Source organism: Heptranchias perlo, unplaced genomic scaffold, assembly GCF_035084215.1.
Source record: "Heptranchias perlo isolate sHepPer1 unplaced genomic scaffold, sHepPer1.hap1 HAP1_SCAFFOLD_56, whole genome shotgun sequence".
NCBI lineage: Eukaryota > Metazoa > Chordata > Chondrichthyes > Hexanchiformes > Hexanchidae > Heptranchias > Heptranchias perlo.
In genome coordinates, this window is record NW_027139581.1 from 3,106,021 (window position 1) to 3,126,392 (window position 20,372).

General features: G+C 50.4%; 2 protein-coding genes across 2 annotated transcripts; one reads left to right on the forward strand and one right to left on the reverse strand.

Moving 5' to 3' along the window:
• Positions 1-1,516: 1,516 nt before the first annotated feature.
• LOC137315681 (zinc finger protein 551-like) lies at positions 1,517-8,752 on the forward strand. The gene is made up of 2 exons (XM_067980190.1): positions 1,517-1,570; positions 6,981-8,752. Exon 2 carries the CDS (start codon positions 7,710-7,712, stop codon positions 8,643-8,645), a length of 936 nt encoding a protein of 311 aa, XP_067836291.1. The 5' UTR covers positions 1,517-1,570; positions 6,981-7,709; the 3' UTR covers positions 8,646-8,752.
• Positions 8,753-17,676: 8,924 nt separating this feature from the next.
• On the reverse strand, positions 17,677-18,315 carry LOC137315750 (zinc finger protein 3-like; the record flags this gene model as incomplete). Its single annotated transcript, XM_067980242.1, has 1 exon — positions 17,677-18,315. A coding segment is annotated over one exon (639 nt), but the record flags the coding sequence as incomplete, so codon positions are not given.
• Positions 18,316-20,372: the final 2,057 nt, after the last annotated feature.

The following is a 20,372-nucleotide window of genomic DNA, read 5'->3' on the forward strand; positions in this document are numbered from 1 at the left end:
TTCAATCCCAGCGTCAACCCTGAGCAAATGCGCTGCCGACCAATAGGAAGAGTGGAGAGAGACTGGAGGACCGAGCGGGCGGTTGGTCCTCCAACCAATCGGAGTGTGTGAGGGGCGGGACTTGCGGCGGAGGGTCTGAGCCCGGATCTCACTCCTTCTCTGGAACTCTGCCTCATTTTTGAAACTTGATTTATCTGAAGATAAAAGTCCAGAAGCAAACTGGACCTTTCAGTTGTGGCTTTAAACAGATGAAACCCTGTGGTGTCGAGCAAACTGTTCAACATTTGTTAGTAAAATGACTGTGATGAAGTAATGGAGAGCCATGTATCCAAGTTTGCTGATGAGATTGAGTAAAGAGGCACAGTAAATAGTGGAGATGGGAGCAGAAAGTTGCAAGGGGGCAATAATAGATTCAGTGAGTGGGCAAAACGGTGGCAGGTGGAGTTGAATGTGGGGAAATGTGAATTCACCCACTTTGAACCAAAGACAGAGATCAGAGTATTTACCAAACGGCAAGCAGCGAGAAACTGTGGAGGAGCAGAGAGATTTCGGGGTCCAAGTACAGAAATCACTAAAAGCTAGTGGACAGTTACAAAAAATAATTTTAACGGCGAAAGGAATGTTGGCCTTCATCTCAAGGGGGCTGGAATATAAAGGGGTGGAAGTGATGTTACAGTTGTACAGAGCTCTGGTTAAACCCCATCTGGAGACTGCCTTCAGTTCTGGGCACTGCACCTCAGGGAGGATATACTGGCCTTGGAAGGGGTGCAGCACAGATTCACCAGAGTGATACTGACAGATTGCATAGACTGGGCTTGTTTTGAGTGGAGCTTGGAAGATTAAGGGGTGATCTGATCGAGGTGATTGAAGGATTTGATAGGGCAGATAGAGAGAAACTACTTCCTCTGGTGGGGGAGTCCAGAACAAGGGGGCATAACCTTAAAATTAGAGCGAGGCCATTCAGGGGCGATGTCAGGAATCACTTCTTCGCACAAAGGGCAGTGGAAATCTGGAACTCTCTCCCTGAGAGCAGTCGAGGCTGGGGGTCAAGTGAAAATTTCAGATCTGAGATTGATAGATTTTTGATAGGCGAGGGTATTAAAGGTTATGGTACCAAGGCGGGTGGATGGAGTTAAGATACAGATCAGATATGATACAATTAAATGGCGGAACAGGTTGGAGGGGCTGAATGGCCTCCTCCTGTTCATAATGATTAAATGTTCCTAATCTCTGCACTAATTACAGAACGGACCGATTGTTAATAGGAGCTCCGTTAATGAAATCCCCTGACATTCAAAGATAAACGGGACTGTCCCTTTAACTATAAACAAAGGGGAGTGCCTGTCCCTTTAAATATCTGCCCCATTCCCACAGGCAGTGGGAGGAGGAACAGCGCGCGGTCTCATTCCGCCCAAAACCAGCGGGGCCTCGCGCGAGGGAGCAGCTCCATGAGGGGGCGGGGCCAGTGGGTGAGGGCGGGGCCTCGGCTCTGACGTCTCCAGGAGCCCAGCGCGCAGGCGCGGGAATGGGTCCGCGCGGTCGCCAGACGGAGTCGGAGGGTCGGGAGCAGGTAGGCGGGGGGTCGGGGACAGGACACTGAGAAACCGGGCGGAGGCCGCGTCCCACGGCTTATAAACATGGAGCGGGGCCGCAGGACCCGAGTCAGATCCTCTGGTCCCGAGTGTGAGCAGCCGGACGGCAACTGCGGGACTTCTCCCCGGAGATAGGCCCGGGTTACCGGGGGAACCGGCCGCCATCTTAGTACAGGAGGAGGGAGCGTCACTGCGCATGCGTGGCCATCTTTGTACAGGATGAGGGAGCGTCACGGCGCATGCGCGGCCACCTTGGTACAGGTACAGAGTGGGCGGGGCTTCAGGATATTTCACTCAGAATCTCAACCCGTGCTGTACCTGCCCTGGGAGTGTTTGATGGGACAGTGCAGAGGGAGCTTTACTCTGTATCTAACCCGTGCTGTACCTGCCCCGGGAGTGTTTGATGGGACAGTGTAGAGGGAGCTTTACTCTGTATCTAACCCATGCTGTACCTGCCCCGGGAGTGTTTGATGGGACAGTGCAGAGGGAGCTTTACTCTGTATCTAACCCTGTACCTGCCCTGGGAGTGTTTGATGGGACAGTGCAGAGGGAGCTTTACTCTGTATCTAACCCTGTACCTGCCCTGGGAGTGTTTGATGGGACAGTGTAGAGGGAGCTTTACTCTGTATCTAACCCGTGCTGTACCTGCCCTGGGAGTGTTTGATGGGACAGTGTAGAGAGAGCTTTACTCTGTATCTAACCCGTGCTGTACCTGCCCTGGGAGTGTTTGATGGGACAGTGTAGAGGGAGCTTTACTCTGTATCTAACCCGTGCTGTACCTGCCCCGGGAGTGTTTGATGGGACAGTGTAGAGGGAGCTTTACTCTGTATCTAACCCGTGCTGTCCCTGCCCTGGGAGTGTTTGATGGGACAGTGTAGAGGGAGCTTTACTCTGTATCTAACCCGTGCTGTCCCTGCCCCGGGAGTGTTTGATGGGACAGTGCAGAGGGAGCTTTACTCTGTATCTAACCCGTGCTGTACCTGCCCCGGGAGTGTTTGATGGGACAGTGCAGAGGGAGCTTTACTCTGTATCTAACCCGTGCTGTACCTGCCCCGGGAGTGTTTGATGGGACAGTGCAGAGGGAGCTTTACTCTGTATCTAACCCGTGCTGTACCTGCCCCGGGAGTGTTTGATGGGACAGTGCAGAGGGAGCTTTACTCTGTATCTAACCCGTGCAGTCCCTGCCCTGGGAGTGTTTGATGGGACAGTGTAGAGGGAGCTTTACTCTGTATCTAACCCGTGCTGTCCCTGCCCTGGGAGTGTTTGATGGGACAGTGCAGAGGGAGCTTTACTCTGTATCTAACCCGTGCTGTACCTGCCCCGGGAGTGTTTGATGGGACAGTGTAGAGGGAGCTTTACTCTGTATCTAACCCGTGCTGTACTTGCCCTGGGAGTGTTTGATGGGACAGTGTAGAGGGAGCTTTACTCTGTATCTAACCCGTGCTGTCCCTGCCCTGGGAGTGTTTGATGGGACAGTGCAGAGGGAGCTTTACTCTGTATCTAACCCGTGCTGTACCTGCCCCGGGAGTGTTTGATGGGACAGTGTAGAGGGAGCTTTACTCTGTATCTAACCCGTGCTGTACCTGCCCTGGGAGTGTTTGATGGGACAGTGTAGAGGGAGCTTTACTCTGTATCAAACCCGTGCTGTACCTGCCCCGGGAGTGTTTGATGGGACAGTGTCGAGGGAGCTTTACTCTGTATCTAACCCGTGCTGTACCTGCCCCGGGAGTGTTTGATGGGACAGTGTAGAGGGAGCTTTACTCTATCTCACCCGTGCAGTCCCTGCCCTGGGAGTGTTTGATGGGACAGTGTCGAGGGAGCTTTACTCTGTATCTAACCCGTGCTGTACCTGCCCCGGGAGTGTTTGATGGGACAGTGTCGAGGGAGCTTTACTCTGTATCTAACCCGTGCTGTACCTGCCCTGGGAGTGTTTGATGGGACAGTGTAGAGGGAGCTTTACTCTGTATCGAACCCGTGCTGTACCTGCCCTGGGAGTGTTTGATGGGACAGTGTGGAGTGAGCTTTACCCTGTATCTAACCCGTGCTGTACCTGTTCTGGGATTTTGAGACGGGACAGTGTGGAGGGAGCTTTATTCGGTATCTAACCCGTGCTGTACCTGCCCTGGGAGTGTTTGGTGGGACAATGTAGAGGGAGCTTTACTCGGTATCTATTCCGTGCTGTCGCAGCACTGGGAGTGTTTGATGGGAAAGTGCAGAGGGAACTTTATTCTGCATCTAACCCGTGCTGTACCTGCGTTGGGAGTGTTTGATGGGACAGTGCAGAGGGAGCTTTACTCGGGATCTAACCCGTGCTGCACCTGCCCTGGGAGTGTTTTGGACAATGTGGAGGGTGCTTTGCTCTGCATCTACCCCGTGCTGCACCTGTCCTGGCAGTGTGAGACGGCACATTGTCGAGGGAGCTTTCCTCTGTATCTAACCCGTGCTGTACATGCCCCGGGACTGTTTGATGGGACAGTGTGGAGTGAGCTTTACTCTGTATCTCACCCGTGCAGTCCCTGCCCTGGGAGTGTTTGATGGGACAGTGTGGAGGGAGCTTTACTCTGTATCTAACCCGTGCTGTCCCTGCCCTGGGAGTGTTTGATGGGACAGTGTCGAGGGAGCTTTATTCGGTATGTAACCCGTGCTGTCCCTGCCCTGGGAGTGTTTGGTGGGACAGTGCAGAGGGAGCTTTACTCTGTATCTAACCCGTGCTGTACCTGCCCTGGGAGTGTTTGGTGGGACAGTGCAGAGGGTGCTTTACTCGGTATCTATTCCGTGCTGTCGCAGCCCTGGGAGTGTTTGATGGAACAGTGGAGAGGGAACTTTACACTCTATCTCACCTTATTGTACCTGCCCTGGGAGTGTTTGATGGGACAGTGCAGAGGGAACTTTACACTCCATCTCACCCGTGCTGTATCTGCCCCGGGAGTGTTTGATGGGACAGTGTCGAGGGAGCTTTACCCTGTATCTAAACTGTGCTGTTCCTGCCCCGGGAGTGTTTAGGACACTGCAGAGGGACCTTGACTCTGCAACTAACCCGTGCTGTACCTTCCCGGGACTGTTTGATGGGACAGTGTGGAGTGAGCTTTGCTCTGTATCTCACCCGTGCTGTAACTGCCCCGGGAGTGTTTGATGGGACAGTGCAGAGGGAGCTTTACTCTGCACATAACCCGTGCAGTCCCTGCCCTGGGAGTGTTTGATGGGATAGTGTGGAGGGAGCTTTACTCTGTATCTAACCCGTGCTGCACCTGCCCTGGGAGTGTTTGATGGGACAGTGTAGAGGGAGCTTTACTCTGCACATAACCCGTGCAGTCCCTGCCCTGGGAGTGTTTGATGGGATAGTGTGGAGGGAGCTTTCCTCTCTATCTAACCCGTGCTGTACCTGCCCTGGGAGTGTTTGATGGGACAGTGTGGAGGGAGCTTTACTCGGTATCTGACCAATGCTTTAACTGCCGCGGGAGTGTTTGATGGGACATTGTAGAGGGAGCTTTACCCTTTATCTAACCCATGCTGTACCTGCCCCGGGAATGTTTGATGGGACAGTGTAGAGGGAGCTTTACCCTGTATCTAACCTGTGCTGTGTCTGCCCTGGGAGTGTTTGATGGGACAGTGTCAAGGGAGCTTTACTTGGATCTAACCTGTGCTGTCCCTGCCCTGGGAGTGTTTGGGACAGTGCAGATGGAGTTTTACTCTGTATCTAATCCGTGCAGTACCTGCCCTGGGAGTGTTTGGGACAGTGTGCAGCAATCAATAACCAATGATTAACACTATTCACCCCTATTTATTAAAATCTGGGATATAGTTTCTGAACAGCTTCATCAACGGAGCCTCTCACTTTTCCTCTCCCTATTCTTCTTCCCAAAATCTATCACTTCACATTTCTCTGCATTAAATTTCATCTGCCATCTATCTGTCCAATTTATTATCCAGTGTCCGTGACACTGAAGTCACTTCCAGTCCTCTTCACAGTTCCCCACACTCCCTATCTTGGTGGCATTTGAATTATCTGGAGATTTTCATCTTGTGCCCCATATACCCGAGCCCAGTTCATTTCCCTGTATTGAGAAGAGCAATGGTCCCAACACTGACCCTGGGGGACACCACTGTTTACATCCCTCCAGTCTGAACAATATCCATTATCCACGACTCTCTGTTTTCTGTCCTTTCCCTAACTTCCTGTCCACGCTGGCCGACTCCCTTCAATTCCGTGAACCTTAATTTTATCAACAAGCCTCCTGTGCGGCACCTTCTCAAACACCTTTAGACAATCCATCTGCACAACACCCACTGAATTCCTTTTATCACCACACTGTGTTATTCCTCAAATAATCCCTGCTGTCTGTCCTGAATTCACCCATTTCACGAACAAATGTTGAAATGTTTGCTCCACCCCACAGGGTTCCATCTGTTTAAAGCCACTCAGAGAGAGGTGGGAGAGGCCCATTGTTGGACAGTGTGAGCTGAGGGGTGGGAGAGGCCCATTGTTGGACAGTGTGAGCTGAGGGGTGGGAGAGGCCCATTGTTGGACAGTGTGAGCTGAGGGGTGGGAGAGGCCCATTGTTGGACAGTGTGAGCTGAGGGGTGGGAGAGGCCCATTGTTGGACAGTGTGAGCTGAGGGGTGGGAGAGGCCCATTGTTGGACAGTGTGAGCTGAGCAGGCGCGGGAGACGCAGACTTCAGTGAACACCGAGTGCCCCACAGACCCCAATATTAAACAGTGAACATTATCCCCCCCAGACCCCAATATTAAACAGTGAACATTATCCCCCCCAGACCCCGATATGAAACAGTGAACATTATCCCCCCAGACCCCAATATAAAACAGTGAATGTTATCCCCCCCAGACCCCAATATAAAACAGTGAACATTATCCCCCCCAGACCCCAATATAAAACAGTGAACATTATCCCCCAAACCCCTCCCCCCAGACCCAAATGACGACGGATCAGGGAACGTCTGTAAAGGAAGTTGGAATGGTAACTGGTCAGAGAGCGTCTCTTTGATAGAGAAATCGGGATGTGTCAGTGAATATAAGAAGGAAAAATGGAGATGGGTCAAGGAGAGCCCAACACCAAAATTGGGAGATGTTGTGGAAGAGGGGGAGAGAACTTCACGGGGAGGGAGAGAGGGGAACCAGTGAGTGCAGAACTGAACCCAGTCAGAGTCAACACCTTCAGAGGGAGGGAGAGAAAACTCAGATGGAATGAAATATGTTGGGGATGGTGCGATGGGTTTGGATTTCAGCACAGGGAGGAGGGAGAGTGTGTGGGACGGCGATTTACAGTCTGGGGGAATGAGCGGGAAGAATATTCTGTCGAAACTAGAATTGTCTGTTCTGAATTTATATCCTGTATTTACAGTGAGGACTTTTGTAAACTCCTTTTACAGGGGATTAGAAGGGGAGGATTCACAGACGGGAAAATCAAACCAAACCTCAAGTCAATCTGACCGAGTCACTCGATTCATCAGGACCTGAATATCATCGGCCTTTGAATGTGGAAGGAGAAATGTTTGTCTGTTCTGTCTGTGGGAAAAGATCAAACTTCATTGTGAGTGGAAAATCACTGAGTCACACACACCCGAGTGAGAGTGTTCCAGTGCACTGACTGTGGAAAGAGCTTTACCCAGTGACACAGCCTGAAAAAACATCGCACCATTTCCAGCGGGGAGAAACCGTCCACGTGTTCTGTGTGTGGACGAGGCTTCAACTGATCGTCCAACCTGGAGAGACACAAGGACACCCGGACCACGGAGAAACCGTGGAAATGTGGGGACTGTGGGAAGAGATTCAATTACCCATCCCAGCTGGAAACTCATCGACGCAGTCACACTGGGGAGAGGCCGTTTATCTGCTCCTCCTATGGGAAGGGATTCACTCAGTCATCCACTCTGCTGAGACACCACCGATTTCAAACTGGGGAGAGGCCGTTCACCTGCTCCGTGTGTGGGAAAGGATTCAGTTGTTCATCCAGCCTCATTTCACACCAACTTGTTCACAGTGATAAGAGAAATTTTAAATGTTCTGACTGTGAGAAGAGGTTTAAAAGCAGGAATGCTCTACTGAGACACCAACGTACTCACACTGGGGAGAGACCAATTATCTGCTCCGTGTGTGGGATGGGATTCACTCAGTCATCCACCCTGCTGAGACACCAGCGAATTCACACCGGGGAGAGGCCGTTCACCTGCGCAGAGTGTGGGAAGGGATTCGCTCATTCAGCCGACCGGCTGAGGCACCAGCGAGTTCACACTGGGGAGAGACCGTTCACCTGCTCCGTGTGTGGGAAAGGATTCACTTGTTCATCCAGTCTCATTGAACACCAACTTGTTCACAGTGATAAGAGACCTTTAAAATGTTCTGACTGTGGGAAGAGGTTTAAAAGCAGGAATGCTCTACTGAGACACCAACGTACTCACACTGGGGAGAGGCCGTTTACCTGCTCCGCATGTGGGAAAGGATTCACTCGGTCATCCGCCCTGCTGATTCACCAGCGAGTTCACACTGGGGAGAGGCCGTTCACCTGCGCAGAGTGTGGGAAGGGATTCACTCAGTCATCCGCCCTGCTGATTCACCAGCGAGTTCACACTGGGGAGAGGCCATTCACCTGCTCAGAGTGTGGGAAGGGATTCACTCAGTCATCCGCCCTGCTGATTCACCAGCGAGTTCACACGGGGGAGAGACCGTTCACCTGCTCTGTGTGTGGGAAGGGATTCACTTGTTCATCCAGTCTCATTGAACACCAACCTGTTCACACTGATAAGAGACCTTTTAAATGTTCTGACTGTGGGAAGAGCTTTAAAAGCACAAACGGACTGCTGACACACCAACGCACTCACAATGGGGAGAGACCGTTCACCTGCTCAGAGTGTGGGAAGGGATTCATTAAGTCATACAACCTGCTGATTCACCAGCGAGTTCACACTGGGGAGAGACCGTTCACCTGCTCTGTTTGTGGGAAGGGATTCACTCAGTCATCCAACCTGCAGTCACACCAGCGAGTTCACATGTTACCACAGGGGTTGGATTCTGCTGTTAATCACATCCAGGACTGAACCATGTTCATTCTGACAGTTGGGGTTTGTTTCTGATAATAACCCCTATAACTGGGCTGGAGTTTAATATTCTGTATCAGTCTCAAATAAATCAGCTTTCTTTTAAATACAGTGTACCATTGTTTAAAAAGGGAGAAAGGGATAGACTGAGTAATTACAGGCCAGTCAGCCTCACCTCGGTGGTGGGCAAATGATTGGAAACAATTCTGAGGGACAATATTAATCGTCATTTAGAAAGGCACGGATTAATCAAGGACAGTCAGCATGGATTTGTTCAGGGAATGTCGTGTCTGACTAAGTTGATTGACTCGTATGAGGAGGTAACGAGGAGGGTCGATGAGGGCAACGCATTTGATGTAGTATCCATGGATTTCAGCAAGTCTTTTGACAAGGTCGCACATGGCAGACTGGTCAAAAAAGTTAAATCCCTTGGGATCAAAGGGAAAGTGGCTGGTCGGATCCAAAATTGGCTCAGTGGCAGGAAGCAAAGGGTGATGGTTGACAGATGTTTTTGCAACTGGAAGGCTGTTTCCAGTGGGGTTCCTCAAGGCTCACTATTGGTCCCTTGCTTTTTGTGGTATATATTAATGATTTGCACTTGAATGTGGAGGACTTGATCAAGAAGTTTGCAGATGATACATAAATTGGCCGTGTGGTTGGTAGTGAGGAGGAAAGCTGTAGACTGCAGGAAGATATCAATGGACTGGTCAGGTGGGCAGAAAAGTGGCAAATAGAATTCAATCCAGAGAAGTGTGAGGTAATGCAATTGGGGAGAGCAAACAAGGCGAGTATCTGTCCATGACGGTATTGGTAGGAGTGACCACCGCACAGTCCTTGTGGAGCCAAGTCCTGTCTTCACACTGAGGACACCATCCAACGTGTTGTGTGGCACTGCCATCGTGCTAAATGGGATAGATTCAGAACAGATCGAGCAGCTCAAAACTGGGCATCCGTGAGACGCTGTGGGCCATCAGCAGCAGCAGAATTGGAATCCAACACAATCTGTAACCTCATGGTGTTCATATTCCTCACTCGTATAAACATACGAATTAAGAGCAGGAGTAGGCCATTCGGCCCCTCGAGCCTGATCTGTCATTTGATAAGATCATGGCTGATCTGATTGTGACATCAACCCTACTTTCCCATCTACCTACTATAACATTTGACTCCCTTGATAATCAGGAATCTATCTAACTCGGCCTTAAAAATATTCAATGACCCTGCCTCCCCCGCTCTCTGGGGAAGGGAGTTCCACAGACTCACGACCTTCAGGGAAAAAAATTTCTCCTCATCTCCGTCTTAAATGGGAGACCCCTTATTTTTGAACTGTGGCCCCTAGTTCCAGTCTCTCCCACAAGGGGAAACATCCTCTCAGCATCTATCCCTTCTATTCCCCTCAGGATCTTATGTGTTTCAATAAGATCACCTCTCATCCTTCTAAACTCCAATGTATACAGGCCCAACTTGTCCAACCTTTCCTCATAAGATAACCCCCTCATCCCAGGAATCAGTCGAGTGAACCTTCTCTGAACTGCCTCCAAAGCAATTATGTCCTTTCTTAAATAAGGAGACCAAAACTGCACACAGTACTCCAGATGTGGTCTCACCAATGCCCTGAACAACTGTAGTAAAACATTTCCACTTTTATATTCCATTCCCCTTGTAGTAAATGAGAACATTCCATTTGCCTTCCTAATCACTTCTTGTACCTACATACTAACTTTCTGTGATTCATGTACTACGATACCCAGATCCCTCTGTACTTCAGAGTTCTGCAATCTCTCTCCATTTAAATAATATACTGCTTTTCTATTCCTCTTGCCGAAGTGGACAAGTTCACATTTTCCCACATTATACTCCATCTGCCAAATTTTTGCTCACTCACTTAACCTATCTATATCCCTTTATGAACTCCTTATGTCCTCTTCACAACTTACTTTCCTACCTACCTTTGTCTCATTAGGAAATTTATCAACAATACATTTGGTCCCTTCATCCAAGTCATTGATATAGATTGTAAACAGTTGAGGCCCAAGCACTGATCCCTGTGGCACTCCACTTGTTACATCTTGCCAACCTGAAAATGACCCATTTATGCCGACTCTCTGTTTCCTGTTTGCTAACCAATCCTTTATCCATGCAAATATGTTACCCCCAACACCATGAGTTCTTATTTTGTGTCGTCACCTTTGATGTGGCACCTTGTCAAAAGCCTTCTGGATATCCAAGTGCACCTCATCCACAGGGTCCCCTTTATCCACGTTGCTTGTTACTTCCTCAAAGAACTCTAATAAATTAGTGAAACACGATTTCCCTTTCACAAAGCCGTGTTGACTCTGCCTGATTGCATTGAGATTTTCCAAGTGCCTTGCTAGAACCTCCTTAATAATAGATTCTCGCATTTTCCTCATGACAGATGTTTAGCTAACTGGCCTGTAGTTTCTTGAATTGAGGAGTTATATTCGCTATTTTCCAATCTGATGGGACCCTTCCAGAACCTGGGGAATTTTGGAAAATTAATACCAATGCATCGACTATCTCTGCAGCCACTTCTTTTAAGACCCTCGGATGAAGTCCGTCAGGACCTGGGAACTTATCAGCTTTCAGATTTAATATTTTTTTCAAGACCCTTTCCCTGGTGATTGTAAATGTTTTAAGTTCCTCACTCCCTTTCACCTCTTGATCCACAATTATTTCTGGCATATTATTTGTATCCTCGACAGTGAAGACGGATGTAAATTATCTGTTCAATTCATCCACCATTTCCTTATTTTCCATTATTAATTCCCCAGACTCACTCTCTGGAGGACCAACTCTCACTTTCCTGACTCTTTTTTTTAAATACCTGTAGAAACTCTTACTATCTGTTATTATATTTCTAGCTCGCTTTCTCCAGTACTCCAATCTCTCCCTCATTATTCTTTTAGTCATTCTTTGCTGTTTTTTATATTTTGACCAATCTTCTGACCTGTCACTAATCTTTGCGGAATTGTATGCTTTTTCATTCAATTTGATACTATCTTTAACTTCCTTAGTTGGACACGGATGGTACGTCCTTCCCCTAGAGTCTTTCTTTCTCACTGGAATGTATCTTTGCTGAGTGTTATGAAATATCCCATTAAATGTCTGCCACTGCATCTCTTCTGACATATCCCTGAACCTCAGTTCCCAGTTCACAAGTCAGGAGTGTGATGGAATACTCTCCACTTGCCTGGACGAGTGCAGCTCCAACAACACTCAAGAAGCTCGACACCATCCAGGACAAAGCAGCCCGCTTGATTGGCACCCCATCCACCACCCTAAACATTCACTCCCTTCACCACCGGCGCATTGTGGCTGCAGTGTGTACCATCCACAGGATGCACTGCAGCAACTCGCCAAGGCTTCTTCGACAGCACCTCCCAAACCCATGAACTCTACGACCTGGAAGGACAAGAGCAGCAGGCACATGGGAACAACACCACCTGCACGTTCCCCTCCAAGTCACACACCATTCCGACTTGGATATATATCGCTGTTCCTTCATCGTCGCTGGGTCAAAATCCTAGAACTCCCTTCCTAGCTGCACTGTAGGAGAACCTTCACCACATGGACTGCATGGTTCAAGAAGGCGGCTCACCACCACCTTCTCAAGGGCAGTTAGGGATGGGCAATAAATGCTGGCCCTCCAGCGACACCCACATCCCATGAACGAATGAAAAATACCTAACTCACACATACAAACAACACACATGCTACAGTCACAAATTACACATGTACAAACAACACAGGCAGATTACACACAGACACAAACTGTAAACAAACAAACACAGACACAAATACGACACACTACACACAGACACATATTAGACACACAAACTACACATAGTACACACAAACAACACACACTACACACAGACACAAATTACACACTCAAACTACACACAAACAACACACATTCGACACACAGAAGGAAATTACAAGCATGCGACACACAGATACAACCGACTGAAGACAATTTACACACGCAGGCAGACATTTTCCGACGGCACCCTCGACACTGTATAAAGAGATTCTAACCTTGGAACTGCACACGGGGATTCTAACCCTTGGATTGTATTTGGGGATTCTAACCCTGGGACTGGACTCGGGGATTCCAACCCTGGGACTGTGGATGCGGATTCTAACCCTGCGAATGTACACGGGGATTCTAACCCTGGGAGTGTCGATGGGGATTCTAACCCTGGGAGTGTAGACGGGGATTCTAACCCTGGGAGTGTAGATGGGGATTCTAACCCTGGGAGTGCAGATGGGGATTCTAACCCTGGGAGTGTAGATGGGGATTCTAACACTGGGAGTGCAGATGGGGATTCTAACCCTGGGAGTGTAGATGGGGATTCTAACCCTGGGAGTGTCGATGGGGATTCTAACCCTGGGAGTGTAGATGGGGATTCTAACCCTGGGAGTGCAGATGGGGATTCTAACCCTGGGAGTGTAGATGGGGATTCTAACCCTGGGAGTGCAGATGGGGATTCTAACCCTGGGAGTGTCGATGGGGATTCTAACCCTGGGATTGTAGATGGGGATTCTAACCCTGGGAGTGTAGATGGGGATTCTAACCCTGGGAGTGTAGATGGGGATTCTAACCCTGGGAGTGTAGATGGGGATTCTAACCCTGGGAGTGTAGATGGGGATTCTAACCCTGGGAGTGTAGATGGGGATTCTAACCCTGGGAGTGTAGATGGGGATTCTAACCCTGGGAGTGTAGATGGGGATTCTAACCCTGGGAGTGTAGATGGGGATTCTAACCCTGGGAGTGTAGATGGGGATTCTAACCCTGGGAGTGTAGATGGGGATTCTAACCCTGCGAGTGTAGATGGGGATCTAACCCTGGGAGTGTCGATGGGGATTCTAACCCTGGGAGTGTAGATGGGGATTCTAACCCTGGGAGTGTAGATGGGGATTCTAACCCTGGGAGTGTAGATGGGGAATCTAACCCTGGGAGTGTAGATGGGGATTCTAACCCTGGGAGTGTAGATGGGGATTCTAACCCTGGGAGTGTAGATGGGGATTCCAACACTGGGAGTGTAGATGGGGATTCTAACCCTGGGAGTGTAGATGGGGATTCTAACCCTGGGAGTGTCGATGGGGATTCTAACCCTGGGAGTGTCGATGGGGATTCTAACACTGGGAGTGTCGATGGGGATTCTAACCCTGGGAGTGTAGATGGGGATTCTAACCCTGGGAGTGTCGATGGGGATTCTAACACTGGGAGTGTCGATGGGATTCTAACCCTGGGAGTGTCGATGGGGATTCTAACCCTGGGAGTGTAGATGGGGATTCTAACCCTGGGAGTGTAGATGGGGATTCTAACCCTGGGAGTGTCGATGGGGATTCTAACCCTGGGAGTGTAGATGGGGATTCCAACACTGGGAGTGTAGATGGGGATTCTAACCCTGGGAGTGTAGGTGGGGATTCTAACCCTGGGAATGTAGATGGGGATTCTAACCCTGGGAGTGTCGATGGGGATTCTAACCCTGGGAGTGTCGATGGGGATTCTAACACTGGGAGTGTCGATGGGGATTCTAACCCTGGGAGTGTAGATGGGGATTCTAACCCTGGGAGTGTCGATGGGGATTCTAACACTGGGAGTGTCGATGGGATTCTAACCCTGGGAGTGTCGATGGGGATTCTAACCCTGGGAGTGTAGATGGGGATTCTAACACTGGGATTGTAGATGGGGATTCTAACCATGGGAGTGTAGATGGGGATTCTAACCCTGGGAGTGTCGATGGGGATTCTAACACTGGGAGTGTCGATGGGATTCTAACCCTGGGAGTGTAGATGGGGATTCTAACCCTGGGAGTGTAGATGGGGATTCTAACCCTGGGAGTGTCGATGGGGATTCTAACCCTGGGAGTGTAGATGGGGATTCCAACACTGGGAGTGTAGATGGGGATTCTAACCCTGGGAGTGTAGGTGGGGATTCTAACCCTGGGAATGTAGATGGGGATTCTAACCCTGGGAGTGTCGATGGGGATTCTAACCCTGGGAGTGTAGATGGGGATTCTAACCCTGGGAGTGTCGATGGGGATTCTAACCCTGGGAGTGTAGATGGGGATTCTAACCCTGGGAGTGTAGATGGGGATTCTAACCCTGGGAGTGTCGATGGGGATTCTAACACTGGGAGTGTCGATGGGATTCTAACCCTGGGAGTGTCGATGGGGATTCTAACCCTGGGAGTGTAGATGGGGATTCTAACACTGGGATTGTAGATGGGGATTCTAACCATGGGAGTGTAGATGGGGATTCTAACCCTGGGAGTGTCGATGGGGATTCTAACCCTGGGAGTGTCGATGGGGATTCTAACCCTGGGAGTGTCGATGGGGATTCTAACCCTGGGAGTGTAGATGGGGATTCTAACCCTGGGAGTGTAGATGGGGATTCTAACCCTGGGAGTGTAGATGGGGATTCTAACCCTGGGAGTGTAGATGGGGATTCTAACCCTGGGAGTGTAGATGGGGATTCTCACCCTGGGAGTGTGGATGGGGATTCTAACCCTGCCACTTTAAAATGGAAGTCGACCCTGGGGTTGTTTCTTCAGAAATCTCTGGGAATCAGACTCACCCCAGTGCGTGTCAGCAGCTTGAGGGAAGGAGCTAAGAGAACGGTGAGAAACCCCTGTGTGCAGCGTGAGAACACATTAAATGAGTTAATGATTTTGTCTCCTGGTGACTGGAACCAGGTTGGGAACAATGACCCTGAAAACCCGCCAACTGCCACAGGTAAGGAGGTGCACTGTAACTTTAACTATAAATATATACAGAAAGTGGAGTCACTGTCCCTTTAAATATTTGCACCACTCCAACAGGGAAGAAGTGGAACTGTACCTTTAATAATAAACATGCACAGAAAGGGGTTAAATGATGCAGGGAGGAGGGTCGTGTGGAGCATGATCACCGGCTTGGACCAGTTGGGTCGAATGGCCTGTTTCTCTGCTGTAATCTCGAAGTAATTCTGTGTAAAAGAAGGGAACCACTGTCCCTTTAAAGATCCGCCTCAGCCCCACGGTTGAGGAGAAGCACTGTGCGTTTAACGACCACAAAAACACAGCTTGGAGTCGAAGAGAGCACTTTAACTGCCAACGGCAGAGACAGTGCGCTCACTGTCCCTTTCTGAATGGCGACAGTCTCCTGTTGCTGCCGGTTAATGGCGGCCCAGCGAGCCTGGCGCGGGGCGGAGACCGCTCCATGTGGCGGCCGAGCCCCGGGCTCCAATGTTCCGATCAAGTTCCATTTATTTTCGCTGATCCCCCCGTTTCCCCCACCGCCCCCCCCCCCCGCGGCCACGCCGATCACAGCAAATGACAATAAAATGTTATCAATGGTGGTCCGAGGTACCCGGAGTGCAGCGCGAGTGGGAATACGCCCTATTCCCCAATACAGGAGACCAGCGCGCAGGCGCGAGAGTGACTTCTGTCCGGAGCAGGTAAAAGACGCGGGGGGCTGGAGGGTTTATAAAGATAGAGCGCGGCCTCAGAGGCCGCCGGACCGGGCGTGTTCACCAGGATTGCAGCCGTGAGCTTTTTTCCCCGATAACAGGCGCGGGTCTCCGAACGCCATTTTTGTAGAGGAAGGTCAGGACGTTTGTCAGCAGAACTGCGCAGGCGCAGCCTTCATGGTACAGGTACAAACAGTGGGCGGGGCTTCAGTGTCCCCGTGACGAGAAACAAAGAGTGGGCGGGGCTTCAGGGTCCCAGTGACCGGGAACAAAGAGTGGGCGGGGCTTCAGGGTCCCAGTGAACGGGAGCAAAGAGTGGGCGGGGCTTCAGGGTCCGAGTGACCCGGAACAAAGAGTGGGCGGGGCTTCAGGTTCCCAGTGACTGTGAACAAAGAGTGGGCGGGGCTTCAGGGTCCCAGTGACTGTGAACAAAGAGTGGGCGGGGCTTCAGGGTCCCTGTGACCAGGAACAAAGAGTGGGCGGGGCTTCAGGGTCCCCGTGAGTGGGGACAAAGAGTGGGCGGGGCTTCAGGGTCCCAGTGACGGTGAACAAAGAGTGGGCGGGGCTTCAGGGTCCCAGTGACTGTGAACAAAGAGTGGGCGGGGCTTCAGGGTCCCAGTGACTGGGAACAAAGAGTGGGCGGGGCTTCAGGGTCCCTGTGACTGTGAACAAAGAGTGGGCGGGGCTTCAGGGTCCCAGTGACCAGGAACAAAGAGTGGGCGGGGCTTCAGGGTCCCAGTGACGGTGAACAAAGAGTGGGCGGGGCTTCAGGGTCCCAGTGACTGTGAACAAAGAGTGGGCGGGGCTTCAGGGTCCCAGTGACGGTGAACAAAGAGTGGGCGGGGCTTCAGGGTCCCAGTCCCTCATTTATTTTATTCTCACTCTGCTCACAGGGGGTTTCTCACCATTTTCTCCTCTCCTCTCCTGAAGGTCCCGACTCCCACTGGGGTCACAGATCCATAGGCTGTGGTCAAGCTCCAAGACCAGTTAAGTGGCAACTCTTCACCCGTCAGTCGGGGCAGTGAGTGGCAGCAGGATATTTGACTGCAGAAGCATCACACATTGGTTGGGAGGGGATCACACTCACCTGTTACAGCCCTCACCCCTACAGTGGAGTAATTAACAGACTGGGTTTAGTGTTTAGAGATCCCGGGCCTGTTACCGATACCTTCCCTGGATACTGAGGTTAGGTGAAGGAATCTGGGAGGTATGGAGAGCTGGGACTTGTCCATGAGAGTAACTGAAGGTATGAGAACTGAAATAATCCAGAGTGAGAAAGGAGAAAGATCCAAAAATGGAACAGTGGGTAACAGGACGTCAAATAGTCTCCTCGTACCTTGGAGAACTCAAGGAGTTGACACACTGTGTGTTTGAAGCAAAGCTGATTGATTTCACATGTATTAAATTGCAGCGTGTTACCGATCCCTTCCCTGGATACCACGGCTACATGTCATTAACATCAGCAGAAACAATCCCCAACTGCAAAAATGAACATGGTTCAGTCCTGGATGTGATTAACAGCGGCAATAGCAGCAGAATCCAACCACTGCAGTCAATTGTGGACTCGCTGGTGTGACAGGAGGTGGGATGACTGAGTGAATCCCTTCCCACACACGGAACAGGTGAACGGCCTCTCCCCAGTGTGAAGTCGCTGGTGTCTCAGCAAGTGGGATGACTGAGTGAATCCCTTCCCACATGCGGAGCAGGTGAACGGCCTCTCCCCAGTGTGAGTACGTTGGTGTTTCAGCAGATGCTTAGTGCTTTTAAAGCTCTTCTCACAGTCAGAACATTTAAAGGGTCTCTTATTGGTGTGAACAAGTTGGTGTTTACTGAGGCTGGCTGAAAAACTGAATTTGCTTCCACACACGGAGCAGGTGAACGGCCTCTCCCCAGTATGAACTCGCTGGTGTCTCAACAGGTTGGAAGCCTGAGTGAATCCCTTCCCACACACAGAGCAGAGGTACGGCCTCTCTGCAGTGTGAACTCGCTGGTGTGTCAGTAGGTGGCAAGACTGAGTGAATCGCTTCTCACACACGGAGCAGGTGAACGGTCTCTCCCCAGTGTGAACTCGCTGGTGTGTCAACAGATCCTTTGTGTTTTTAAAGCTCTTCTCACACTCAGAACATTTAATCGGTCTCTTATCAATGTGAACAATTTTGTGTTCAATGAGGTGGGATGATTTCGTGAATCCCTTCCCACACACGGAGCAGATGAACGGCCTCTCCCCAGTGTGACTGCGTCGATGAGTTTCGAGCTGGGACGGGCAATTGAATCCCTTCCCACAGTCCCCACATTCCCACGGCCTCTCCCCTCTGTGAATGGTGCTTTTTCCTTCCATACTCAAAGGCCGATGATATTCAGGTCCTGATGAATCGAGTGTCTCTATCAGATCTTGACGTGATGTTTGATTTGAGTTTCTGGTCTGTTAATCCTCCCCTTCTAGTGCCCTGTAAAAGGAGTTTACAAAAGTCATCACTGCAAATACAGGATAGAAATTCAGAACAGACAATTCCAGTTTCAATGGAACATTCTTTCATCTCTTGTTCCCCCAAAGCTGTAAATCCCCGTCCCACACACTCTCCCTCCTCCCTCTGCTGAAATCCAAACCCATCGCACCATTTCTAAATTCCATACTCCATATCCAGTTTTCTCACTCCCACTACTCCGGCTGGGTTCAGTTCTACACTCACTGGTTCCCCTCTCTCTCCTCCCCTGAAGGTGCTGACTCTGACTGGGTTCAGTTCTACACTCACAGGTTCCCCTCTCTCTCCTGCCCTGAAGGTGCTGATTCTGACTGGGTTCAGTTCTACACTCACTGGTTCCTCTCTCTCTCCTCCCCTGAAGGTGCTGACTCTGACTGGGTTCAGTTCTATAATGACTGGTTTCTCCTCCTGAAGAGATGAGGTAAGTTACGGTCTGAGAATTGATGATCTTCAGTGGTGGGGACATGGTCGAGGGGGAAGTAGCAGGAGTTGTCTCTCTTTAAGGAAAGGGTTAATCAGACTGGCAACAGAGCTTTGCAAACTGCCTTGAAGTGAACTGATGAAAAGCGCTGATATAATATTGCTGATGATTTGTCTTTATATTTTTGTTATGTTGATTTTTAGCCTGTGTGTTAAATAGGTAAGTATGTTTCTCTAACACCCCCTGACTCGTCTCCATTTCTCTTCGTTTATAGACGATCCCTGACGCATGATTTCTCCTTCATTTCCGGAAGCTGCCTGCTCCAACATGATTTCTCCATCATTTAAAGACGCTCCCTGACCCATCATGATTTTCCTTCGACAAAAAAGCTCCTTGACACATTGTTATTTTTCTTTCATTTACAGACGCTGCCTGATGCATCATGATTTCACCTTCAATTGCAGACACTCCCAGATCATCACCATTTCTCCTTTATTTACAGACACTCCCTCAACCCATCACTTTTTCTCCTTCATTTGCAGACGCTCCTTTACCGTCACCGTTTCTCATCGTTTACAGACGCTCCCTGACAGTCCTGCAGTTTGGCGCATGCGCGGGGCCCAGGGGCCGCTTGCTGCGTTTCAGCTTGAACCGACGGGTCACTAACGGGGGAAAGGGGGATAATGGAGGGGGGGTAATGGAGGGGGGGTAATGGAGGGGGGGTAATGGAGGGGGGATAATGGAGGGGGGGTAGTGGAGGGGGGGTAATGGAGGGGGGATAATGGAGGGGGGGTAATGGAGGGGGGGATAATGCCGCCTGTTTTCTCTCGGGTCCTGGGCCCGACACTCGGTGTTTCTGGGCCCTGCGATCCCCGCCCTTTATTAACCCGCTCTCTCCAGCTCTTTCCCCTCAGTCGCCATCCGCCTGCAGCGCATGCTCAGCTCACACTGCCCGGGTGATTGACGGGAGCTCCCGGCCAATAGGAAGAGAGGGGGCGGGTCTGGAGGACCGAGCGGGTACGGGTCCTCCAACCAATGGGAGTGAGTGAGGGGCGGGACTTGCGGCACCGAGTGGGCGGGGCTGAGCCCGGATCTCCCTCATTGGCTGAAACTCTGCAACATTTTTCAACCTGATTGAAATCAAACTCCAGGAGAAATCTGGCCCTTTCTGTTGTGGCTTCAAACAAATGGATCAATTCAGGACAGAGAGGGGGGAGTAATGGGTGAATAACACAGTGTAGTTAATAAATAAAAATAAAAAGAACACAATGTCGTGAGTGCCAACAGGTGGGAAAACATTCATCAGTCTTTTTAAAGGGACAGTAACATGCATCAGGCTTTTTA

Excerpts from the sequence above, each read along its gene's own strand:
- LOC137315681 (XM_067980190.1), top strand. The coding sequence starts at position 7,710 with ATGGGATTCACTCAGTCATCCACCCTGCTGAGACACCAGCGAATTCAC.